The sequence below is a fragment of the Pelmatolapia mariae genome, linkage group LG13, assembly GCF_036321145.2.
Source record: "Pelmatolapia mariae isolate MD_Pm_ZW linkage group LG13, Pm_UMD_F_2, whole genome shotgun sequence".
In the NCBI taxonomy this organism is placed as follows: domain Eukaryota; kingdom Metazoa; phylum Chordata; class Actinopteri; order Cichliformes; family Cichlidae; genus Pelmatolapia; species Pelmatolapia mariae.
The window spans coordinates 3,122,017-3,149,564 of NC_086238.1; the positions used below are offsets into that span (position 1 = coordinate 3,122,017).

The 27,548-nt window shown below is 37.8% G+C and overlaps 1 protein-coding gene across 2 annotated transcripts; it reads left to right on the forward strand.

Moving 5' to 3' along the window:
• Positions 1-27,478, forward strand: pank1a (pantothenate kinase 1a). 2 transcript variants are annotated; one of them, XM_063491427.1, is made up of 8 exons: positions 1-926; positions 12,934-13,080; positions 13,278-13,483; positions 15,437-15,690; positions 17,530-17,706; positions 19,451-19,574; positions 21,543-21,668; positions 21,826-27,478. In XM_063491427.1, the coding sequence occupies exons 1-8, from the start codon at positions 635-637 to the stop codon at positions 21,883-21,885; spliced, it is 1,386 nt and encodes a 461-aa protein (XP_063347497.1). In that variant the 5' UTR covers positions 1-634; the 3' UTR covers positions 21,886-27,478. The 2 variants fall into 2 exon arrangements, with proteins under 2 accessions (XP_063347497.1, XP_063347498.1); XM_063491428.1 differs by lacking the exon at positions 1-926 and adding an exon at positions 1,460-1,623.
• The last annotated feature ends 70 nt before the right edge of the window (positions 27,479-27,548 follow it).

Below are 27,548 nucleotides of genomic sequence, written 5' to 3' on the forward strand. Positions count from 1 at the left end.
AGAGGACGGCGGGGTATGGCAAGGATGACGGCCAACGGCGACACTTATAAATAAAGCGCCCACCGCTGCACGGAGTGGTACTGTAGACTTTAGTGAAGAGTAAGCCAGCAGGGAGCGGCTGCAGTTCATTGTTGCATCGAAGGCGACGGGGAATGAGTCCATTCTTGCATGTCTTTGTGTTAAAGTGAAGAATTGCGGTGCATCTCCTGCAGAAAGCAGAGAAAACCGGTTAGAGGAGGTGAACGGGTTCAGGCCTTGACTGGAGGAGCTGATGTGACGTAGCAGTCCACCGACACACACGCGCGCCGGCTGCTGCTGCCTGCCAGGATCTCAGTTTAGGGAAATGACCGCGAGTGACCTCAAGGGAAACACTGTATTTTAGCGGCTGTTCGCAGTTTTGTTTTTACGGACATTATAGTAAAATATACGACACAATTTAGCCACATACTTTAGATTAAAATACGTTATATGTAGACGCTAGCTGGTCGCTAGACTGCCTCATTACGTTGGAAGACGGGCTAGTATTAGCTGGCTAAGCTAAAGTAGCCGGGATAGACACTGCTAGCGGCTGGGGCTCTTACGTTTTGTTTCCCTCACAGATGCTAAGCTACGTTAGGCTAGGCTAGCTGCTGCCATGGATAAAGCCAAGTCAATGGTGGATAAGAAAGGAGCTTCGGGACCCTTTCATGTTAACAATGGGCAGAGCCAGAAGGTTTTTCACAGTCATGTCATGGTGGCCACTAACGGCAGCTGTTGCAGCAGCAGCAGCAGCAATGCATTCGGCTCAAGCACCGTACCCAGCGGCAGCGGCACGTTTGAAAACATGCATCATCTGCACCGCGGAGATGATGCAGAGTGCAACGGGTCCCCGGCCAAGAGGTGCAGACTACGGAGGAGGACCGAGTCGGTGCGAAAACACAGACCCCGTAAGTTGATTTTTTTTTCGTTCTGACATGATTTTTCTGTATCCTCTGTCATTTGTGCCGAACATGAGCCGGGTAAATGCAATACCAACCGGCCGGTGTTTGCACAATCGTGCAGTGTTGCAATGACAAGAATGGAAACGCTGTCACTCAGCGCGAGTTCTGCCTCATTGTTAACGATTGATAATTTATTATAACTGTGTTATCTGCTTCAGATCACACTGGTGTCCGATCATAATGCGTTTCGAACTGTTCTGTCCAATCTTCAAGCCCTGCCGTCGCCAGGGAGACCCCCTTTTGTTTTTAATGAACCCTCAGGTTGCATTTGGAACGCTGTGATTGGTCGGTTTCTGGTGGTGAAAAAGCTCCTGATAAGTGGGCCTGGTTTACCGCAGCCAATAAGCACTGGACTCTTGTCTACAAGAGTCAGGGTGAATGAGCAGCAGTCCCGCCCCATTATTTACCGAGTATGTTCTGATGATGGGAGTAGGTTCATCCGGGTAAAGTTGGAAGTCTTAACAGAGAATGTGTGAAAGTCTCGTTTTATTCAACGAGTAAAGTATTTTCTGATCTCCGGGACTGACTAAGACTTTCTGCGGAGATACAGTTTTTAACGTTTTTCAGTTGTTATTATTATTTTGTTCACACCGTGAGACGATAGATTGCAGCATTATGAAACTCATAAATGAGAAGAAGCCTGGTAAGTTTTAGTTGTCTTTTATTTGTTGGTACTGAGGATATCTAGGCATTACAATATATGTAGAATTACTCTTAATTACATGGACATAACAGTCAGTAATGCTTTCGTGCACAGCTGATTTCCAGCCATACTTAAGCATTCAGTGAAAGCCACTGGGTTTGTTATGGCTGAGTGTGGCTGTCATGGTAAATCTCGTTACTGCTCTGTGGAGATGCTTGCGGAGTGACCACATGGGCTTTTGAATGCCTTTGTTTATAAGTAAGCATGACAGCATTGCGTGAGTCTGTTAGGGACTATTTGGGAGAGACAAAGGCTGATGACATAATTCTTGGTTTTCAGAGGATTTTTTTGTCACTTTAACCCGTTACAAGCTTGTTCTATATTAATCTCCTCCCTTATGAGATCTCAAATACACTATATGTACACATATTTTTAATAAGTGCTTGGTTTTGTTTGCTTACTAAGAAAACTGTTGCATGTTGTTCTTAATGCATTGCAATCTTTTTAAAAAGTGATGTGAGTATAGAAATATATTTAATTATGCTCTGATATTTAAAATTCTTTCATTGTTACTTTGTCACAATATTTTTATAGTACTGCTACACTTTACTCACTGATGGACAGAAATCAACCCATAAAAAAGGTTTTATTATTATAGAATGACATTGCAATCTGTTTGAATGACTTATCAGAGAATAAATATTATCAGTTGTTATTCTGTAGGATGAAAAATCAAGTACAAAAAGATAAGACAGAATAACTTCTTTTGGTTAGATGTACCCCTGCAGATATATAGTATGTATTGAGGTTTGTATCTGTGAGTGATATGAGAAAAACTAATCAGAAATTCTGAAAATCACCATGATAAAATGTTACTGTAGACTAATATAACGTACTTTTTATATTTCACATCTTGATCTGGCTTTCTGTGATAACTGGTGCATAAGTCATAAGAGAAGTGGTGCCACTGGAAAGAAGAACCTACACCAGAATTAGCCGGGATTACAACATTAAGGACTATTTCATCTGTAAACTTTGAAATGTCCGGTCAGAGCTGCTCTGCTTAATGGTTGAGTTATCCTTGGATGCAGGCCAGCCATTCTGTCAAACCCGGATAACTTTCTAAGCTTTTCTTCAGTGAGGGCTGAACCTGGAATGTGTTCCCCTCGGGGGTGTGATTTTTGAAGTGGTTTAAGGTTGGGGTTACTTTCGGGTAACACTGCCTGTAGTACCCTTTATTCGCACCAGAAGCAACTTGGCAGCAGTTAGCACATGCAGTTAACAAAAAAGCTGAAACTTGTCTTCACAGTTTTTTATTAGTTAATGTTTCAGTTTGACCTTTTAGTTTTAAACCAGCACATACGATTTTATCCTGTTTGTTCAAACAGGCATAAAGAGGTATTTGTATAAGTTATATAAGTTGAAGACAATGTTTCAATACAGTGCAAATATACCAGTAATTACATCCATTACTGAAGTGCACTGTCGCCCTCACCCCAACCAGGTGTGGCAGATAGTTGTCCCTCCCTGAGCCCAGTTCTACTGGAGAATGCTTTCTATTAAAAGTGAGGTTTTCCTTCCCACTGTCACCAAGTGCTTACTCAGAAGGCCATCTGATTGTTGGGGGTTTCCTCTGTATTATTGTAGGGTTTACACTGTAAAGCGCCTTGAGGTGACTTTTATTGTGAATTGGCAATTCAATAAAATTGAATTGAATATGTTTTAAGCTTAGTTAGATTAGTGTGAGGATCTCATACCAAAGATTTCCTGAAACTGTTTTGGCATTTGTGTGTATGTCCCTTAATTGAGGGTGTACTAATTGTCATTTTTATTTTATTTTTGCCACTTTAGTAACAGAAAACATATATATCTTATATATAGGAGTGTCTCAAAAGCATTCTCACAAGTGAAACCCTTGATAGTCTTTGGATATATTCAGGTTGTGACTTTTTCATTTAATGACAGAAACAAACAGACAGACAGAAAAAGTAACAGTGTCATACCCAGTTTCAATCTCATTTGAGTCAGCCTGTTCAACCTGAGCATAATTTAGTAACATAGTTGCAGTGATAAAGAGATACAGGTTCATCCAGGTGTGCCACAGGTTCAGTCAGTGTTCTACTACTGCCTTATTTAATGGATTGTGACTAAGACATGATGACGAGTTTCAGTAAATGTTTAGGAAATTTGGGAAGGTGGAGATTGTTTCAGAGATCATGTAAATTCAGATGACGGGAAGTACTTGACCTATGAAACCCAAAAAACCAACCAAAACTTCTTCTCCAGACTGAAACTTCTCCTCCACGCTGAAACTATGTGGAGTCCTACAAGTCTTCTGATTTCCATTTCTAAAGAGTAGAAAAGTGCCATTTGCCTATATATGTCCCCATTGTCCCAGCGCACTTGGAGGGGTTTCCATCCAATGAAAACTTGCTCCCATGCAGTCCCCCAAAATCCCAACTGCAAATTGCTGGTTGTTGATGATGTTGTGCAGTGGTTGAAAGCGGATTGGTTGACAAGTGTTCCAGAATAGAGAATGGTGTTTGACAGGAATGGGACAAGTGAGGGGAAAAAAAGAGATATAATATAAAAAACATTAAGTATGAAAATTACACACAGTGGCTTCAGTGGACACACTTGGCTTCACTTCAGCTCTTTTATGCTATGACTTTACTCTTCTCTTTGGCTGGCTGACACCAGCAACAGCTCAAGGAAGAGTAGCCCACAGACCGGTTGTACCACATAATTTGTACACTGCCTCCATCAACAACATACAGGTCGAAAGTGGTCAGCAGCTGGTTTAAAATAGAAATAAGTTGTTTCCAGGGTGTGTGTGTGTGTGTGTGTGTGTGTGTGTGTGTGTGTGTATTTTATATTTGTGGTATACAAAATAAATTGCACAAAGAATAGTCTGCAATGAAAAAAGTAATTTCCTGTGATATCACAAATTGATACTTACAGTACAGAACCTGGAACAAGGGAATACTTGAGATTTAAATCCAGGATTTTTCTTGTATTTGAAAAAATTTGGTGGTCAACCATGAGATTTTTAACATACATGTTTGTTGAGCACATAACAAAAAATACTCAGGCTTTTGTTTATTGAGGTAATACAGACTCAAGGCCAGCCTGCCCATGAGGAAATATGAAACCAGACGGACCAGACTATGTGGTAACAGCAGATGATGCTTCAAATAATAACAAAGATTTCTCAGTAATAAATTGATTGTGTTGTTGTATTGGATATAAAAAATACACATCTAAGTAAAGTTCAAGTGTGGGAAATGATGGATGTAATTAAGTTTTAGCAGTAACAGTGAAGGTGATGGCGGTACTTCTCTGATTGTAACTATAATAATATGTTCGTAATAGGTAATAGTAAAAGTAAAGTGGATGCAAAAAGAGATGAAGATAATGGTGAAACACTTAATCTTAAGACTTTAGAATATCCAGAACAAAACATCCTTATTATCTTCATAAGGATGTTTACATCATCCCAGAATATAAAAAAGGCAAATGCAGTTGAACAGGACAGCTAATTTGTACTTTGTACTGAGTAAATGTATTTATATACATTCAACCTCTGTTTAGCACTGTAACTTATTAAAATCTTTTAAATGAAAAAAGATGTAATCTGTGACCTTTTAAAGTAATGCCCTGTCATTACTAACGGTAAATATATTGTCTAGGGTATGCAATAGGTGTACCTTTTTAGTCTCTCTCACTCATTTTTGTCATGCAGGGCAAAAGCAATACTTTTGTGTCATTCCCTCTTCTTTTTACACAATTTGCTTCCACACACATACAAACACCAAACCCTTCTATGAAACCTGAGCTTAAAGGTGAAGCAATGAGAAATGTTATATATATGTTAGTGTGTGTGTGTGTGTGTGTGTGTGTGTGTGTGTGTGTGTGTGTGTGTGTGTCATGGGGACATGCAGTGCAATACAGGTGTTTGTTAGGCCAAGGACCTTTTACCTACATCTACACAAATCACTCTTCATGCCCCAACCTTGCTCTTTGGCTGGGCAAAGTGTGTTTGTGTGATATGGCTCTGTATGCTCTTTGAAGCCTTGAATAAGTCAGGAGTTCCTGACTTCTTGTTTTTTCGATGACCCTGAAATTGCTAAAGAGCAACTCTTAGAGAGATTTAAATGCTTTGGATACCTTAAATAACTTTCTACATAATAGTAAAAGAGTGATGGAACCAGCTAACAGTAGTTTTCCTATTTGCCTTGCAGTGAATCAAGTTTCAGTGTGTTAATGAAATCCATCCAGTCAACCATCCATTTTCTTCAACTTATCAAATTCAGGGTTCTGGTGGTGCTGGAGCCTATCTCATCTGTCATAGTGTGAGGGGGCAGGGTACAACCTGGACAGACTGCCAGTCTATCACAGGCATGTCCATGAAATTCAACAATAACAAAAAAAGTACTCAAATGACTAGGCTATATATTCATATTTGCTAATAGAGCAGGGCGATATGACCAAAAATTTATTTATTTATTCATCATGATATACATTTGAAAATTTGCGATAATGATATAACTGACGACATAATTGACACTAGACAAAATACTTTACAACTCCACAACTTTATTAGTGCAAAAAAAATAAACATCAATGTATTTTCACTTAAACAAGCAGCTGTTTTTATGTGCATTAAAGTTATATAAAAATGTAACAGTTCCACTGGAAATTCCTTGCTGACAGTTTAACCAAAAGGCATTTCCAGTGGAAATTGGCCGACATATCCTCAGCATAACCATGTATAATATCCCCAAAACTTAAAAAGAGGTTATACACACACAGTATGGTAATATTATGTTGAAGCACAGTACGTATCACTCCGCGAGGCTCCTGCCTACGGTAGCCGTAATGCTCTGACAATCCATCAAGCGGTGCGGGTTCGTAGCTTAGCAAAGTCGTACTAAAACATTTGACAGATTTTCGAGCGCCGTGTACCACATAAAATCGTTTCGAGGTCAGTAAACACAACCAGAATTCATACATAAGGCACACGGGATTATAAGGGGCACTGTCGATTTTCAGAAAAATTAAAGGATTGATTTTAAGTGTGCCGTATTTTCCAAAAAACACGGTAATAACGACGGCCCGCTAGCATGCTCTACCAAAAATAGTGCTTTGTTGTGTATCTGACGGACGAAAGCCAAACCAGTGCCACACCACTGAAGTTGCAGCATTTTTACAAACCAATTCTGATTCATGCGTTTCATTCAACGTTCCGCTTTCGCCCTTCTCATTCTCCGTCGCCGCCATGCTTTTTCCGCCATGTGCGTATGAAAACAAAGGCACTGTGCATGCGTGTTTTACCCATATTCTATCGCGAGATTTCATTTTCTTTTCGTTGCCCAACATTATACCGGTATTACCATGAAAGGTATGATATGGCCCAGCCCTATTTGCTAATAACATCTCTCCCAGGAAAGCATCCTCGCAAGTTGGAGATACAGACACCCTCAGGACAAAATGGTGACATGTCAGTCAGGAAATGCATTTTTCATGAAGTGGAAACTTTGTCCCAACACAGCCAATGTTGACATGTTAGAAAAAGTTGGTGGTAGTCTGTCTTGACCTATTGTGCCAAGCTGGCAGAAGGGAGCATTTGTATCAACAGTATTTTTGCGTTTAGTTAACTTTATATCTCTTTGATATTCTTTATTTTTTATTTATGCTTTATTTAGTTACAAAGTTCCTGAAGACATACCAGGTCTCTTCTTTTAAGAAGTCCAAGTCAAATAGGCAGTGCAAAAGGTTACTGAAAAAACACAAAAGTAACAAAGAGAAATGGTTAAACAAGAGGGGCATTTACTAACAACTTTAATCTCTGCTATCTATTGTCCCCAAACTTTGGATTTACAGTCTTTTTAGCCTCTGATTTCCACGCACAAAATTGATGGTGATTGATGACTACCTGTGCTCTATTAGTTCTGTTTCCCATTGATGTAGTGGCCTTGTTGAATAAAATGTAGCATCCCTCATTGAAATCCAAAGAGGTCGCTTTGTTGCTCTTTCCTCTTTTTTTTTTTTCCTGTCCACTAAGCCCTAAAAGCCCACTTTTAGACACAACCTCAGAAGAACTGTAAAGCTTAATTTTTAATTTTTATCTTCTCTAAGATTGAGTACATTTATGATAGACTGAGGTGGTATGGAAACTGTCCGGGTGGTCTGTCAAATTAAAAAGAGATTTTCTTTTGCTTTTTTAAAAAATCATGGATGCTGTGTTTTTTGGGCCAGGGGTAGAGGGACCTTTCTTACTTGTGATCAGCTTGAAGTTGAAAAGCTAGTACTTCTGACTGAATGAGGCGTCATATAGTACGGATAATCTGCACATTTGTGAAGGCTTCATTAATGCTGAACAATATGTAAATATTTTATGGAACAGTGTCTTCTTCAAGAAAGGGCTTGTTTAGAAGAATAATGCCACACTAAATTCTCCATGTAATACAACAGCATGGATCTTTCGTAAAAGACTGGGGCTGGCAATGTAGTCCTGTCACTTACTGAAAACATTACAAAATGAAAAGTATAACTGAACTGCTGAGCAGCTCATATCCTTTATCAAGAAAAAAAAATTGGTCAAATCAGTTCCCAAATATTTAAAGAGTTTTGTTAAATAAATGCAATGCAGTATCATGTAATCAAATGGAAGCCACAACTTCTCATTTTCAACATTTAATATCTTGTCTTAATGACAAAGTCATTTTCAATTATTGCATTGTGGCATTACATTTTGTACATTATCGCCAACAGGCTTCAAAACAGGATTACAGTTTTCTCTTACAATGTATTTGTGATTTTTTTTTTTGCCTCTTGTTCAAGGCAAACACCAGTGTTGCAGGCGCTGTGCATGATACTTGGCTGCCCGTGTTAGCAATTTCAGTGCTTCAGGTTCAGGACATATGACATCAGCAGAAGGGGCTGGAGCTTGAAGCACCAAGCTTGCAATTAGTGGACACTCTGCTGTACCATCTGAACCATAACTGACATCTTCTTTACTAACATTATTATTGTGGCTTAAATGTAGTTTAAAGAATTTCCACAATGACAACATGAAACCCTAAAAAGGGAAACAGGAAGTTTGTAGTTTTCACACAGGTCATTAAAAAGTCACAGTAGTGATGTTAACATAGTTAGAGTCTCCAAGCAGCTCAAAATAGACAAAATTAAAATCCTTAGATTATTTATGTTTATTTCAGGGAGGAAGTCATGATTTTTATAGTGTAATGTTAAAAAAAAATATGTTTGTTTGTATAAATTTAAATTCTGAATTTGAATAATGTCATGTACTGCTTGTGAGTTTGTTTTTTGGCTGGGATTATGGAGAAAAACACGATTGTCACTTGAGGCAGACCCTGTCATCTACCCTGGCTGGCTGGCTTTCGTTCCTTTTGCTCAGTGTTGCCTTTCATTTTGTCAGAGTGGGAGATTTCATTTCTTCGAAGGTGGAAGGCAGAAATGCTGGTAACAATCCATAATACTTGTGCAATTTTACTTTCTCTTTTAAACCATTAATCTTGATCTCAATGGTGAGAGCTGCTGTCTCTATTATAAGCATGTATTTCCTTTATTAAAAAAACAGAAAAAGAAAAAAATATTCTCTTTGTTAGGCAGGATAAAATGATAGTAATGAATCTAAGAATCATTAGTGTCACACTCAACAAGAGGAATGTTTGAGTTAAAAACAAATCTAGCAGGTGAGATTTCCACAGCAGGCATTGGAAAATCAGTGTCTGTCAGTTCTTATTTACAGACATGAGAGCAGGTCACTGGGTAAGAGGGCACAGTGGCAAAAAAGTGCACTAGACAGTGTGGTGGGTGACTGAAAGGCATTAGCCACTGTAGTGGAGTTGGAGCAGGTGTAGCGTTGGGTTATCAACAGATAACCTTAACAGGGCTAAAAGTCATACAGTTGGTTTGGTTCCTATTAGTTAGCTCAGTTTTCAATAGGCAAAGGTGTAAAAGTATTGCACGAGTTTACATTGTTCTGTGCAAATCATTTTATAGATATTAAAAATAATGTGAAACCTGAGTAACCTTTGGTTACGACAGTTTGCTGACATTAAAAGCAATATCAGTGGTATATCATTTACAAAGCCTATACTTTATGTGTTCAAAAGAAAGTAGATTTTAGTAGGTGTAAAAGTGGAGACTGTGACACAGTTTCACCAAAAGTGAGATGTTATACTAAAGAGATTAATACTGAAGTTACTGTTGCGCATTCACTTTTCTCACAAACCGTAAACAGTATCGTATAAGGACACATTCCACCTACAGGATCTGCTTGGTCAAAACCATTCCACGAAGTCTTGGTGCACAGTTTTTGTGCTGATGTTTACTCTGAGAGGGTGGTTTGGAACCCTGTAGTTATTGAGTCAGCAGAGCGCTCGTGACTTTTACACACTAAGATCCTCAGCTCACAGCAACCCTGTTCTGTAAGTCTTTATGGTCTGCCATTTTGTGGCTGAGTTGCTGTCTAAACCCTACCACTTTGCAATAATACCACTTACAGTTGATTGTGGAATTTTTACAAGGGAAGACATGCAGCAAACTTAGTTTTTGCAATCTTGGCATCCTGTTACAGTACCACACTCGAATTCAGTGAGCTCTTTAGAACGACACATTCTTTCTCAAACATTTTTAAAGGCAGACTACATAGTTAGGTGCCTAATTTTATACACCTGTGTATAAAACCTGTGGATTTAAAACACCTGAATTCAAAGATTAAGACATTTGGCCCAATACTTTTGTCTGTATAGTATGTCAGTTTGACATAATTTACCATAAACATTAGATCGAGGGTCACATGTGCATATGCTTGTGTTGCTAACACTAATTGCTAACAAATCATAAAGTATGTGTTTACCAGTGATCATCCTCTGAAGTGGAATCCTGAGCTTAGCTGAAAGTGGACTTTGCCTCAGTAAGCCAGACAGTCAGTCTGTTCCCTTCACTGGTCAGTTGTGAAATAGTCACTCTGATCATCATGCAAGGGCCACAGTAAAGGTGCAGAGAGGGCAGTGAACAGTCACGTGCTGACCTTTATGCTGGTAAATTAGTTCAGTGTTTAACTACTACTGTCATGAAGGTAAAGAGTCAAAGATATCAATGTTCTAAGTCTGATTTACTTGGATTTGAAACAGTTAATTGATGAATTATTTATGAATGTTGTATTTACTATTTATTCTTCGTGTTATTATTGAGAGTTTTTGAAATTGATAGGAAACTGATGACTGCAGGCACACACACTCTTTTTACAGTTAACTGATTAATCATATGCTGAACTTCTATTCAGAGGTAGCTGCTTCAGTAGAGAAGCTTACTGATCAACATTTACTCTCATTGAAGGTTTAAAATAAAATTTGTTCTTAGCATCTAACAGTATTCAGTGAACTAAATCCAAGTTTATACGTCTGGAGTCTTGAATTGCTTATTCTGTATTTACAGGGAAATATATACTATATTTACTCAGAATGGAAATCAAGCCGATGTATAAAGTAAGGACACATCACAAGTGTCAGTGTTTGGGTCATACATCTCATATTAAACTGATCAGCCGAGGGGTTATAGAAGCATGCTTCATTTGTTTATCATCTGTGTTTCTGTAGGATTTTGTTTACATGTGAAAGACATATTATATATTGTCTCAGTGTGCTGTTTACCAGTCATGTACTAAATGGTTGGCTTCAACACATTCTTTTGTTCAATGCTGCCTTCCGCAGCAACACATAGTTTAAGTGAGCATGGTTGTCTTGAACACTAGCACATGGTTTCCATTGTTCCTAACTACACACTAAATGATACAGCCAGTATTAAATGTCATGTGCGAAACCTTCCTTTTCATATTTGTCTTGCCTCTCTACAGCGCAGCAAAACCTTAAAACTAAACTTGATGTATGCTGAGTGTTTTTCCTCTGATTTAGCTCTGTGTAACCTCATTTTGTTATCAAACCATTCTTTACCAAGATTTCAACCAGAACTTTTCTTTTTGCTGAAGTGCCAGTGCAGTTAGCTTCTAAAAATAGCAATACATTTTGTACATCTTGGAAAAAAAAAACAATAAGAATACAATTTGATGTATTGTTTTTGGAGGCAAATATCCGTTGCTTTGTGGTGAATTAAAAAATCCTGCAGTATCACTTATGTCATCCTGGCCATGTAAATGTTAATTTAATTAAAGTGACTGACAGATGAGAAACAAGGGAAAGCTATAAGGAGGAGTGGAACAGAATGAAGTTGGAAGAAGATGGTGTTCACTAAAATAAAAAGCTGAAAGGACAAAAAGGAAAAATGTGTGGTGAAAGGCAAGAAACTCCAAATGATAGAATGCTGCATTAAGTTTAGATGGAGGAGGGGAGGAAGTGGGAAAGGTTGAGAAAGGAAGATGGATGGTGTGTATGAGACTGTGATAAAGGCTGAGAGGTGGAGAGGAGAAGATAAGGGAAAGAGAAAATAGGAGGCTGAACAGCGTATGAGATACCGAGCGAACAGGAGATGATGGGGAGTGGTAACTGTTTCTATGGCAATCTTGTTGTGCTGTGGTAGCTTTTTTTTTTCCTAGCCAGTGGTGCTGGAAGATTTTCATTTTTTTGTGCTGAACTCAGTGTTCTACCGCAAAAAATATCAAGTCCAGATTGTTTCCCCTCGCTCAAGTGTTGTTGTTTTTTTGCAGCATTCGATGTACAGTGCTCCTACTAAAACCATCCTGGAAGCAAGATTGCTGTCTTGGCAATTTGGACATCTTAACTGCCTTTGGGCAGTTATTTTGCAACTCCTATCTAAATAAACAGGGAGACATTAGTAATAAACTCCATTGATAGAATTACTGAAATTTGCTTCATTTCCTTTATTCATTCCTTTATTATGATATCCATAGACTTAGATAATAATGAGCAGATGTGCCTGTCACATCACAGTTGAAAGTGTTATGATTCACAACTGCATGTATCTGTGCAGCAACACAGTTGGCTCATATGTTTCCTGGTTTAGCTTTTAATTGGCTTTTGGCAAAGGGATTGGGGGATAAATGCCTTGCCGTTATTGAGTTCTTCCATAGATTTCTATTAAGGATTATTACTCTGAGTCTCTGGTGCTTATTTCATGCAACTTTGGTCTAGAGCACATCATGGTACAGGGGTATGTCCTTATCATTTGCAAAGGAAATAGGCTTGTATTTATTTTTATTAACAGAACAACCAGAATTCAATATGTTATGCAAAAACGTCTGCATAATGTCTTGTTTTTCTTTTTAAAGTAACAGTTTCCTTGTTTTTCCATTACCTTCTCCAGCCTTCCCCTGGTTTGGTATGGACATTGGTGGGACTTTGGTCAAGTTGGTGTACTTTGAGCCAGTCGATATAACTGCAGAGGAAGAACAGGAGGAGGTGGAAAACCTCAAGTCAATCCGCCGCTACCTCACCTCAAACGTTGCCTATGGTATGACTGTTTACACATGCAGATGGATATAGGTATCTCTCACTGATATATTTTACAGTTTTACAATTTATGAGATGAATTTTGTTATCAGCTTCAAATTTAGCTTTTGGGTCACTTGAGTGTTCAAAAGAAATTAAAAGCATAACACAAATCATGAGACAATACCATATGGTAAAAATTATTCTTTCCTTATTCAGGTAAAACAGGTGTCCGTGACGTTCACCTGGAGCTGAGGAATCTGACCATGTGCGGCAGGACAGGAAACCTGCACTTCATTCGCTTCCCAACACAGGCCATGCCCCGCTTTATTCAGATGGGACGGGATAAGAACTTCTCTAGCTTGCACACAACACTCTGTGCCACTGGAGGCGGGGCTTACAAGTTTGAGAATGACTTCAGAATGGTGAGTGTGCAGTATATACAGAGATAACATCTCAGTATCAGTGAGATGTTATCTCTTGTTAAACATTATGACATAATTACAGTGAATAGTTGATTAATCAAATATTTAGTTGATTGAAAATAGATATGTGGTGTAGTGGTTAACACATTCGCCTAACATGTTAAAGTTCGCCAGTGCAAGATTGGGAGGAGACACAAATCTTCATGTCTGAAAATCTGTGCCAATTCAAATATGCAGATTAATTCACGGTGGTTACCCTTTGCAAATAACGGCAGATTTAGAGTTTGTGCAGTGACTCTGCACAAGCCCACGACGTAACCAATGCAAGCAACCAGCACTATTGCAAGGATTCATACTTTGCGTGGTGCAATAAGTGTTAATTACATTGTGGTCATGTCCTAGTATTTTACAGTATTTGGGTTTTTTTTAACCTCCTAGGATCTGGCGTCCACATATGTGGACATCACATTTTGGGTTGTCAAGACCAAAAAACTAAATTTTGCTCTACAAGGGCCTGATATCCACTTACGAGGATATTATACTGCCACTGTTCTATCAAAATTTAAAACGAATGTCCTCTTATGTGGATCTCATTTTTCTTAGAAACAAAAATCAGGTAATTCTTTGTTTTTACATTCATCAGGTCCCAATCAGCCTAAATAGCAAAGAGAAATTGAAAATGCATGCCATGAAAGAGGTCGGGTCTTAGGAGGTTAAGGCAATCGTCTTTGCCCCTCAAGTTTTTCTACGTCTTTGTCCATTCTGATAGTTTCAGCAGTCTCTCCAGGAATTTGCTGGTAATCTTGACTACTTTTATTGAGGTTTTGATTATTTCTTATATTGAGGTGACTTTTAGTCTCTCACTGATCCATTCAAAAGTTGCAGTGAAAAAGTAGCTGGAAATACAGAGGAGTAACTACCTGTACAGAACAAGCAATATGAATTTACATTTCTAGGGAGGTCAATATCAGTTTATGGCATATAGGGTTTCAGAAGGGGACTTTTTTTTTGTCTTTGGCCCCCATTTTTGATATGTTAATTCAAACTCTAGATAAACAACCAAGAAAATGGTTAATAGATGAATAAATGGCACAAAAAGTGCAAAAAACCTAGGTCATTTGTTTACAGAATTGTGTTTCAATGTAATTTCATCAGAAATTCTTGCCCTCCCTCACAGTACCTTTTTACCTAAGTTCATTGACCTTGTCTGCACTTCAGCAGGATCAGTGAAATCTCTGGCACTGCAAAAACTGTGCTAAATGTCATCAATTCAACTCCAATGTGTTTTAAAATATTTTAATGTCTCACGTCTACACTCTCTAAAAGTCATAGCTTTCGTATAAAGAAACAATACTTGTACAAAGTATGACACAGACTTGTGAACATTTACTGATTGTCTTAACTGCTTATTTGTCTTAGCAATCACAAAAATTAAGACAAAACATTAATGCTATAGCTCATAATTTTTGTTTGCACACCTCCCTTCCCAGTTCCAAGTGTGCTGTCATATTTTTCCTTACAACAATTATAAGTCTTTGTTTTACCCACCATGACCACCATATACTCATGTTACTTGCTGTAACAATTCCAACTCAGTGTTGTTCCACACTATCAAATAAGTGGTTCTACTTTTTTCATTGTTGTTCTTGGGCTCTACTATTTCCTACAAGCAGCCAGTTTTCTTCTTAATTTTTACGCCGATACCATCATGCCAAGTTACAGTAACCCACATTGTATGCTTTTATAGGAATGTTGATAGTCTAGTCTGCATTTGTATAAGGAACTTTTTAATTTTTAAAGGCCATTTTCAGTGATGTTTTGAAAGTCATTTTAATACTATACAACTGACAAATCAAGGGTTTCAAGGAATGTTTTACTTTAAATCATCAGGAACAGTTTAGCAGATAAAGTAGTGCCTTATCAATGTTTTAAACCTCCTACATTTGTGAGCAGATGGCTGACCTGGAGCTGCTTAAGCTGGACGAGCTAGACTGCTTGATTCGTGGTCTGCTGTTTGTCGATCGGGTAGGCTTCAACGGACACCCTGAGTGCTACTACTTCCAGAACCCATCAGACACCCAGAGCTGTGTGAAGAAACCCTGCACTTTGGACAACCCCTTTCCTATGTTGCTGGTCAACATTGGCTCAGGAGTCTCCATACTGGCTGTGTACTCAGAGAACAACTACAAACGGGTGACTGGTACCAGGTGAGGAGAATGGGAACCTCTTTAATGGTGCACACAGAATATTTATAAGCAGAGTGGAAGAATACAATTTTTAATGCACTTGATTCTTTAGTCACAGGAAACCTACAGTGAAAGTCACTCAAAAACTGTATAAAACAAAGGAACTAATGAGCCAAATATTTCTAGACAGAGGATGAGTGAATATAAAAATTCAAATTAGATAAGTTTAAAGATATTTAAAAAATCTGATCAAGAGATTAATGACGCAGTGTGTCTACTGTCACAGGCAAGTGATGGTGTGTAGAACAGTCCATGTCAGGAGAAGACAATACCAATAAGTTATTAACAGAAGTATTAATTAAGTACAGAGAAACTATATTGGAGTTCAGCTACAATAATAATTTAAGAAAAGTAAAAAAAAAATTATAGATAAACTGTAACTAAACTATAAACTATAGATAAGTGTTTTTTTTTTCTATTTTTCACTCAATAATAGAATATGCACATCATTCTTCACATTAACAAACTTGTTAAAAAACAACAACAATGTTTCTATAACCCGGCTGTGAAATAAACTCATTGCTTGAAGCAAAATTTATGGAAGAAAAAGTGCCAGTGATAGAAAATAGGTCCTGTTTCAACCAAGTGATTTCCAACCTAATAAACAACAGAAGGATTACAGCTGTTTGTTGTTGTGGTGAACTCCTCTTAAGTCCTACATCCGTGTCCTTTGAACATGAAGTTCTGCATGAGAAGTATTTGTCAAGAGCATGTGCAAAAGGTGAAGGTGGCTCTTTTATGGCTTTAGTAGATCTGGCAGATATGCCAGACTCAGTTGCTTGAGTTGCGACAGTCACATTCATTATCACCTTGTGTACCTTAGTACTTACATAATAGTAGAACTAGATATGTTCATAGAATGAACTGTAAAAATTTGTAAGAAATTGAAGTTACTTCTACCCATTATGTGTTGTACAAAGAGTTTTTTTTCCTTTGATGATATTAGGATTTACTCAGCCTCCTGATTATTCTGTAATACAGTGAAATCATATTTGACCTTATAAACAAATTTTTTCAACTATGGCTAGTCGCTGTTGTCGCAGTGTACCTCTGGTCATTCGTTACTTCCTTGTTCTGTAAATGGCAAGTGTGTCTTATTGCGGCGACTCACCGTGACATCAGTGTTTATGCGTGTGTGTACAGCCTCCATCTAAATCTATTGCACTGTTCCAGGAAGAGAAACATGATCAAACTGAACTCACATGTTGTGGGTGTGAGTAGTGTGGTCAAGTCGAGGCACAAAGGCTTTATACATTAATGTTGTATAAGGTATTTTATTTCAAAACAGCTGTCTCGTGTTGGCTGTGTTTCTCCTCACTTATTCTGGCACCAACTAGGTGTTTATTTTGTAGCATATTTTAATCGAATGTATTTATATAGCCAGTTTAAAAATAACCTATGTTGTACACATTGTCTAGCAGCAAATATCAAAAATATACGCAAAGAAAAATAAGATGAATAATATGGAGTTTAAATAAAGACAAAGTATAAAAATATAGTAAACTAAATCTTGAATACTAAAATGTCAAGTCACCCAAAAGCCATATAAACCATAGATGTGTTAAGATTTTTATTAAAAGCCTTATTTTACAGTTGAAGCATAATGTGTGAGACATTTTGTTGGCCTAGGACTTGACGTTTGTTCCGAGGTTTGGTGGTGATATGGGCATTTTTTTGTACTGTCACTGTTAAAGTGTTCACACCTTTTCAATTGCTTCTTTAAACTTCAGTAGCATTTTTCTCCCTTTTCTTTGATCTATAATTTATGTTGTTTACACCCTTTCTTTTTCTTGCCTTCAGTCTGGGAGGTGGTACATTCCTGGGGCTTTGCTGTCTGCTCACTGGCTGCGAGACGTTTGAGGAGGCTTTGGAAATGGCTAGCAAAGGTGACTCTACAAATGTGGACAAACTGGTGAAAGATATCTATGGGGGAGACTACGAGCGATTTGGTCTACAGGGCTCTGCTGTGGCATCCAGGTAAGATCACTTTTTTTTCTTTCTATATTTAAAGCTTCTTGTTTTTTTTTTTTTGTTTTTTTAGCGGTACAATGAAATATAGACTGATCCCAGGAGTGTTTGTATACATACTATAAAATAGGTCAGTAAACAATAAATATAACAGTGTGATGCAATGAACAGAACTGTGTTTGGTTTTTATTACTGAACTTTGACCAGGATGCACATCTTTTATTTGTCTGGTTGTCCGATGTCTTCGCTTCTGACATGATAATGAAAACCAGTAAATTCATGTGAAACTGAACATTTTAATTAAGTGCATTTCATGATTCAGTAGCTTGTAGAACCAGCTTTAGAAGCACTAACTTGAAGTAAGCATTATCTCTGACTATCTGCATGACAATAAGAGACATGTTCCACCAAGTCTGGACTTTGACTGGGCCATTGCAACAGCTTGATTGTTTTATTTCTCAGGTGTTCTGTGTGCTTGGGATCATTGTCCAGTTGCATGTCCAAATTGGGGCCACGTTTTAAATGTTAGATGGACGGCCTCACATTTGACCTACTTGTTCAGTCTTTTTCTTATTGTAGTAAATTTTAACATTTAACATGCTAACTGAGGCCTGTAAAATCTAAGATGTAGCTCTTAGGTTTCTAGCATGTCCACTGCTAGGAATATTGTGGCATTGTGTTAAAACTAACTTGAACACTCCAGAACAGCAAACTGGCAAACCATCTGCTTTTATAGAGGTGATCACAGCTGCAGATGATTTATAAACAATTAAACTGTTGCATTTGATTAGGAGAGTCTGTCTGCTCTTTATTTCTGTGGAAGCAATAAGAGTGTACTTTAGTTTTCACAGTGTTGTGCAAAAACTGTCTTTTTCACATGACTGTATGTGACACTTGTAATTTTTGTAGATGTCACAGGAGATGTTATAGGAGCTTATTTCAGCTGGCTGTACTGCATCTGTGCTGGGCTGTATTGTTACTGTTAAACTACTATTTGGTTATTGTAACTATAAAAGATTAATAAAATGGGGAAAAAACACGTTGTAGATGCGGATACAACACTAGAGTAAATCGTAATCTGTGTCTCTGATTAAAAGCTGGAAACCTAAACTGATATTTACTCACTAAAATGCACACCTGATTAATCAATAATCTAATTGTGTAAAGTGGATGAAATTGGCTTGGAACTTGATGAGTGAGCTAAAAGCTCTGATTTATGTGCTCACATAAATTGCTCATTTAGCACGATGAGATGAGAGGATAAATTATCCAAAATTGTGTGGACATTGTTTAATTGCAAAAAGAAAAGCAAAAACATACCAAAAAATGAACAGTTGGTAATAAATATTTTACACACAGACACACACAGGCTCATGTGCTCCGGTTAAACTGAATTTACCATGTATACAGTAAACCTGCAGCTCTGGGTCCAAAGTTGATCCATAAAGCATTGTAAAAACACATGTAATCACAGTTATCAAGTTCTAATCAGTGTTTTGTTATGGTGTTCTTTTTAGTGATTTATTGAAACGAAACACACACAAATACACACACACACACACACACACACACACACACACACACACACACACCCAGTGACAGTTGCTTCAAAAGGTTTTTGAAGAATTTACGGGTTCACTTTTTTTTTGTTTCTGTTTTCTGTTTGTTTGGGGTTTTTTTAATGTGAAGAGTTAATCAAACTTTGAGGAAAATGTCTTTTACATGTTGGGGTTTTTTATGGTCTCTCTTATAGTTTTGGTCACATGATGAGCAAAGAGAAGCGAGACAGCATCAGTAAGGAAGACCTGGCCAGAGCCACTCTGGTCACCATCACTAATAACATAGGATCCATAGCACGCATGTGTGCAGTCAACGAGGTACACACACACACACACACACACACACACTGAATCGGTCAACTATACCCAGCTAATCATAACAGCCATATAAAGGTTATGTAATACAGATACTTGCATGATTTTATCTAACGTTTCATAAACCTCAAAGATAGTTTCTTAAAGTTCTTAGAAACAGACACCCAGACCAGAATTTAGTCATTGCATCACCCAAACTACTCTTTTCTGGCTACTCAGGATTACCAAAAACATAAAATCAACTAATTGTTCTTTACAAACACATTCACAAGTTACATCTTAGGGCTTGCTATAGCTATTTAACCATAGAAAAGAAAAGTTCTTTGTTGTTGTGTGTGTCGTTGGTGGGGGGTGGAGCTTTCTTTTTTGTTTAGTTTTTGCATTTTTAGAAGTCCAAATATATTCCCTAATTTTAAGTTTTGGGGGGTTTTTTTGGTAAGGTTTCTGGATTTGTTTATATTTTAAATCAGCGGTCCCCAACCTTTTTTGCGCCACGGACCGGTTTGTGCCCGACAATATTTTCACGGACTGGCCTTTAAGGTGTCGCGGATAAATACAACAAAATAAAACTAGTACCGGTACCGAAAAAAAGAAGATTTATTCATAACACACGTGAAAAGACCCAGGAAAACCGAGTTAACGAAAAAAAACGATAACAAAATAACGCTAAAAACCGATCAAAACCCTGAAAACCATACATTTCACACCCGAGTCTCAACTCTCGCAGCCCGGTACCAAATGACTCACGGACCGGTACCGGTCCGTGGCCCAGGGGTTGGGGACCGCTGTTTTAAATCATACTTATGTTTTGGGGTTTTTTTGCTGGCAAAAACAAAATCACCAGATTTCTTCCCAGCACACTTGTGTTGTAATATGTTGTAAATAGCCAGCTGTAAGCTAGAAAACAATTCTGGGATTTGGGCTACTGGTACTATGTGACAAAAAATTATTAGTTTAATAGGCAACTGTAAAATTAATTTAAAAACCAAAACAGTAGCAGCTAAAGCTGAAGTAAAGGATCAGTCTGGAGTATTTCTACATGCTGTGAGCTTCTTTACAGTGTTGCCTTGTGGCATGGCGATCAAGCAGCATTGTACAGGGCTATCACTGCATGCAGAGCTGCAGCGAAGAAAAACGTGCATATATAGGGTTATGGAGGGTTTCTTTTAAATGACTTCTGAAAGCCTTACTAATAAAATTAAGACCCCCATTTTATCATAAACAAAAATCTTGATAACTGGATTTCAGTCCTGTATTTGACCATTATATTGGCAAAGAATTGTGCTGTTTAAGCTACATCGACAAACACAAAGTTACCCTGCTAAGTCTTCAGGTAGAATTACACACTTGCACACACCACAGCAGGATGTTTTGCAAGATTTTTTGTGTCTTTGGTATTCTACCAGATTTCATCAGTGTTTGTTTATTGGTTCTCTAGCACCACCATGTGGTGGTGCTAGAGATTATTTGCAGATTATATGCCTTTATTATAGTCAGTTTTTAATCAAATTTGCATGACATGGATTAAATGTCAATGTCATAAGAAAAATTTACCTTTAAAATATTTTATTTCACCAAGTGAAAGACCTGGGATTTAGTATCACTTTGGTGACCGTGTCCAAGGACAGAGGGGAGAGAAATAAGAACTCTGCAGTTCATTATTCCTTGTTAGGCCATATGTGAGGATTTTAGAGTCACACTAATAAAGGATTTTCAAAGCCTATAAAAATATTTGATCTAAAAATTAAGTATATTGGCTGAACTCTTGAAAGATAAAGAGAACATAACCTAACATTTTTTATGTGTAGCTATTTATGAGTCATTACTAAGATGACAGGAGCATTTAGAAATGACCTTTCTTCATTATCAGAACAAGTTGTGAATTACTTGTTTAAACTCTGCCTGATTTCAGATCAGTTTGTTGGGTCTCAGTTTCTCTAAATTAAATTATTTTTTTCTTTTTCTCATAAGAAAATTGAGAGTGTGGTGTTTGTTGGGAACTTCCTCCGTATCAACACAGTGTCCACCAAGCTGCTAGCCTATGCCATGGACTACTGGTCCAAAGGCCAACTAAGAGCCCTCTTCCTTGAACACGAGGTGAGCAAACGGCTGTCCTTTTATTAAATTAAAGCAATTACTTAATGTGTTTATAATAATTATAATCATTATATTTACCCTCAGAAACAAAGCACTGGTTGGTTACATGATAAAAGCCTATCAAGCACATATTTATGTGCTTGTCTTTTTGCTCCAGGGTTACTTTGGAGCTGTGGGAGCACTGATGGAGCTGCTCAAGACAACAGAGGACCCCTGAAGGAAATTCTGTCAGGACAACATCAACTCTTGACAAGACGATGTCACCTGCCCTTGAAGGCCGTGATGTCTTAATGCTGTGACATCATCAACTTTTGAAGCTGCTGAAAGGTCCCATTCGTCGAGGCCACAAAAGGAACACTAAGAGGAACACAGAAACTGATAAAAGCCATTTTTAATAATTTAACACCTGTAAATAACAATGACCTCCAACATTCATCTCCTAAATTTCCCATCATCCCCCTATCATAGAGGTTTAATATTGTAATCTTTTATTTATGGTTTCCGTTAATGGGTCTACTGATTCGTGTAATCAGCCCTATGTCAGGAAGCAGAGACACAAAGTATTTTAGTGTATTTTGTTATTGTGTTTGTGTGAATAGCTACTGTAGCATTACATCCTGGGGACAGTAGTGCGCCGGGAAACAATTTGTGCAACAGTTCTTTAAAATAGGATGCCTTTGCAGAAGAGTTAACTGCTGAATGAGGGATTTGTATCACCAGCAACTCAAGGAAACATCACCGGGGGGTTGGGCAGCTGTGGTTGCCGGTTTGTTGCACAAAAAGTAGCCCATTGCTCTACTGTTTCTGCAGAGTGCACTGAAGCCAAAACCTGTTGAGATTCATACTTTACCTGCCTCCTTCAGCTCCAATGGGAAGCAAAAAAACAAACAAACAAAAAACGGTCTTTATTTTGCTCTGCTGCATATGGCCTTTGCTTTTTGTTTGTCTCTCCTTTGTATGCCTATATGTAAGCAAAACTAGCACCACCAGATTGCCATGCATGCATACTCAACCTGCTGAGTTTAGTGTTAGGTGACGGGACCAAGACGTTGTCTTCCAACAGATTGCAGTGCATCATTGATTTCTGTTCTGTTCTGTTCTGATTGGCATCGCCAGAACTACTGTTGAGGACCCAGTCTGACTCGGCTGCTTGTGTTTGTGATGTATGAAATACTTGATCTGATCTTTATATTTCTTTCTGTTGTTCTTTAACTTCCCTGTTTTCTGTCAGTGTCAGGAAGATGGAAGCTTCATTCATCCTTTTCTGGCTTTTCTGCCACGCTGCTGCCTTGTTTGGGTGTTTGTAGTGTGATTTTAATAAATGTTCAAACTCAGAATCCCAACATAAAAAATAGTTAGCTGATGATGCAAAGGTAAAGTGTCAGTTTGTGGGAGACAGCTAGGAGTCACCCCAGCATGTTAGACTGTTTACCATTCTGGTGCCGACACTGTTGTTAGCTGTTTTAGGTTTGGTCCATGAAATTGTATTTTCCCCCAAACCCCAATTACTCGTCTCTAAAAACAAGCACTTACAGAATTTTAAGAGTTGTCCAACATTCCCAAGAATTTTAAACAGGTACTTTATGCTTGCTGTGAAACAACCATAAAAACCTGGAAAATATCCAAATCCAAATTGTCTAAATTGAAATAATTGGTGAGAATTAGCCACAATTATGTGGTAGACTTTGAACAGGGAATGGACTTCATATGCCATTGCTGCCTGTTTGCACTGATCTAAGTCTATATTGACACTAGCACTATAAAAGAGTCTATTTTTAACACTTAGGGTAATACCCATAGGATCAGAGACTCGGACCCTTTGAACCGAGAGCCAGTCCAGATTTCTGCACTGAGGTAACCAGGGCTGAAGTGACACACTTGTATATTTATCATATACTTGAAAATGGCACGTAGAGCTTTAATATGTAATAATTTAGCATTGCCATTTTTTTTAAAGGAAACATAGCGTGATCTGCGATTATTTGAGAATGCTGAAATGTAGTTAACATGAGCGCATGTTTGCATGGACACAGGAAAGGTTTGTGTTATTTACTAAGCTTAGAAACAACAGTTGTAGAGAGTCCCACTACTAGTAAGTTTTCCATTTGCTATAAGAATTGTCTAGTGTTTTTCGAGAAACAGACCACAAGTGTATTACGCTGTTATGTCCCACCCATCTTCACTTCCTAGCCTGAACCTTTACAGCCTTTCTTTTTATCATCAAAGCAGCTGAGCTATAAAGCTGGGCAAAGCAGGAAATATTGTCCACTGTTTTATATTAGGCGTAACTGTCTACCTGCCTTTACTCTCCCGAATAGGAACTATGCTCTTTCTCGAGTTAGTCGTCGCTTAATTCGCCTTCAATCATTAGACTTTTTATCAACACTCACACCTCCAGCTGTGTTCAGTATTATGGATTTTCGTGAAAATCTTACCTACAGTACCTGAATAACACAGATAGAAACTTAAAATTACTAGGGTAAAATCCTAAGGAGCTAGCTTAATGTAGCCTACTAAAGTATTCTGAACATTTTATTGACAAATATTGTCCCCACTTCACCATCTAACATACACACTGACTACACTTTGACCCCGACCCTTAAGCTGCTTTGCTGATCTGTTTGTGTGTAACACATAGGAGGGTAGGATCATAGACCACTTTTTGTGAAACGTTTATTTTAAACTGACACCCATAGTGCAATAACATCTAAAAAGATTTTCTTGTGAATTGAAAATGCCTCATTGTTTCCCACTTGGTGATTGAACAGAATCAAAATAGATAATTGTACTTTTTTTTTTTTTTTGACAAATGGTTTGGGTTATCTGTCTCATTGTAGTCCAGCCAGTGTGATTCATACTAAAAGTTTGTATTCAATTTCTGCTGAAAGGTTAACAGGCTTTATAAGCTTTGTAATGGCTTGAACAATGTAAATGCTGTCACTTATGCAAGTGTTTTGAGTAACAGTGTAGTGAAATAATGGAGGCATAATATTGTGAAGAGAGGTTTTGCGATTGCTTCCTCAAAAATGATCAATGTTTCCTGATGTTTTCTTTTAGCTGTGATGACACTGCAAACTGTGACACAAGCTATGCTTTCTTCTCTGTGTGTTTTTCTTTTTCTGTTTTCCCCCCTTTGCCTTGTACCATCTGATGTTTGGATGTTAATTAGTGACCTCAATCTGTCAGGTGCCACTCTGCTTTAAAATCAGGCTGGAGTTTGATACCTTGTGCCACCACTTCATTTAATCTAAAAAACCAAATCATTTGCCTTTTAACATGTGTTAGCCTGGTTGCACCGTGTTTGTGCCCTTCAGTTCCCTGCTACTTCACCTCATTTTTACAAGTTTTAAGTTTTACTCTTGATTTTTTTTTTCATTTGTACTGTAACAGAAGATTCATTGCAGTTAATACCCATTCAGAGTCTGAATATCAAAGTGTCCACCTGCAGTCCCAAGTGGATCTTGGTACATAAACAACATTAACCTTCAGTGCTAGCCTTGGTTTCCTTTGTTTTTTATTTTATTTTGGTAGAGGTTTCGACTGTCTTTTTTTTTTTTTTTAATCCTTATTTTTTGTGGCCAGTAGGGAGTGATAATGTATTGATGATTTCAAAATGTCTAAAATGCCTGTTTTTTGTTTGTTTTGTTCTCTATTGATGTTTCCATTGATTTCAGTTGGCCCAACAGACCAGTGTAATTGCTTCCAGCCGTCATAATCTGTCATTGTGCAGAAATCTGTGGGAAAGCGTTGAGTTTCTCTTAGCAAGTTTTACTTTTTGAACACATATCACCACTGTCTGCAGAACATTGTTTCGCAGCACAGGGGAACATCTTTTTATGGAAACCAGTGGTTGTATCTTTTTACTTGGTGTTAGGGGAAGCATTTTGAGATGATACATAATCACTGTAGAACATAAATGATATGTTGTTAATTTTACTGTTCACCCTTATATCCCCACTAACAATTGCAAGCTATTACATAATTTTCATACTCCAGAAATTTGAAGCTGGTGTTATAGACTGTTGTGGGATTATGGGATTATATTGAGTTTAGATACGTTTAGTATTGTTGAAACTAACTGGTGTACTTGCATACTGTTGTAGCTTCACTGTTTCTAATGAAAACACTTGCTGGGTTTTAAATTCTTCAGATAAAATGTTTATGGAACTGCATCATGCTGTAGATAAAATGTGAAACAAGAATTAAGTCCTTTTAAGGAAATTAACTACTAAGTGGTGGATTTTTCTGTTATCATAAGTGATCAGTGTGGGTGTCTGTCTGCTTTCACAGCAGTCTGAATTTAGAGAGTTTGCTGTTTGAACATCACTAACACTTTTTTGGTGTTTTATTTCCCATAGGGAGGGACCATCTGTATTCAGACCAGTATGTATTTCTATGTACTGTACAGAGCCTTGGCTTACAGTGTCCACTGAACTGCAAATCTTATGTCATCATAGTGAAATCTAACCAACAAGCTATGCAGTATCTCGTCTGTTGATATCTTTGTCCCCACATGTCTCTTCTTTAATACCTACCAGAGTTGATTTGACTTGGTGTTACTCTAAAAGATATGCAACCCTGTTAGCTTTTCCTTCTGAGAAATCCTGTTTGAATCTTGACGGAGAGAGAGTTTCTCCTCCTGAAGTTTCTGTCCTGCTGATTTAGTTAACACTAATCAAGGTGGATGCTCGTAATCAGGATGTTTCAGACCCAATTATGCAGCAGAAGAAGCTCTTTTTCTTTTCTTTTCTTTTTTTTTTCCAGATGTGTGGGACAGTTATTTTTGAATGGTGCCAGATGTTCTCCTAATCCAGTCTATCATGTCGGATGGATGTTTGAGGGGAAAAAAGTCTTTTAAATGTCCTGGAGCTCTGTAGTGTTAGTGAAACCTAATATTAAATACAAGCCACTGTGATGACATGTTCCTCTGACCTTTTGCTTGTCTAATATCTTTCACACCATTTTCCTAACATTTCCTCAGAGGTTGTTAATCTGGTCGAACATCCTGGTACGAGAAGACATCCAGCCTTTTTACTGTTTTCTGGAATGCTTGACTGGCGGGGCAGATATTGTGTATTTGATTGTACAGAGATTTTGTAAATATTAATATGATATATTCTACACCAGCAATCTGTCCGTTGATAAAGTTGTTTTAACTGTTCAGAGCCAGGTTTCCCAAGCACGACTCACAATCCCAATGCAGACAGAAAATGCATCAAGACAAGACGGAGTTATTACCTTTGCCAATAATTCTATTGGGGCTGTAATTTAAAACTGTTGGCTAATTGTGCTGTGATTGATTAGATTAACTAGATACTAAGTTTTGTGACATTAACATGTAATTGTGTTAAATTTGCCAATTGGATATATATATATATATATTTTACATTTATTACCACTTGTTTGTATACATTTCCCCATTGAATTCAAATCCATTTTACTTCGTTACCAAGGTTATTTCTTAATCTAAGTTCAACTTAACATTAGATGGTGATGAAAGATGTAGTTGTTGAATCAAAGCTTGTTTGGATGCTCTTTGGTGGCCTCAGTGGGGGGGTTGCCTGTTTTCTGTCTGCTGGATTTCAGTGCTGGTTGTTCACCTTGGCTCGCCTGCATTTGGGAAGTTTTGGGAATCCCAGTGCTGGTTGTCAGCATCAGTTCTGCTGCTGCTTTTAACTCTGATTTGGGGGGGGAAAATGGTTTTAAAAAAGTCAGTTTAAAAAAATGGCTCCCTGCCTTGTGCAATGTGTATGTACTGAAGTGAAGAGATTTTTTTTTCTAAAGAGAAATAAAACTAAAACTGGATGAGATTTTTTTCTGGATATTTCTTGATTGACCTCGGATGAAAGGTACACTGCAATCTATACAGAATAAAGATGA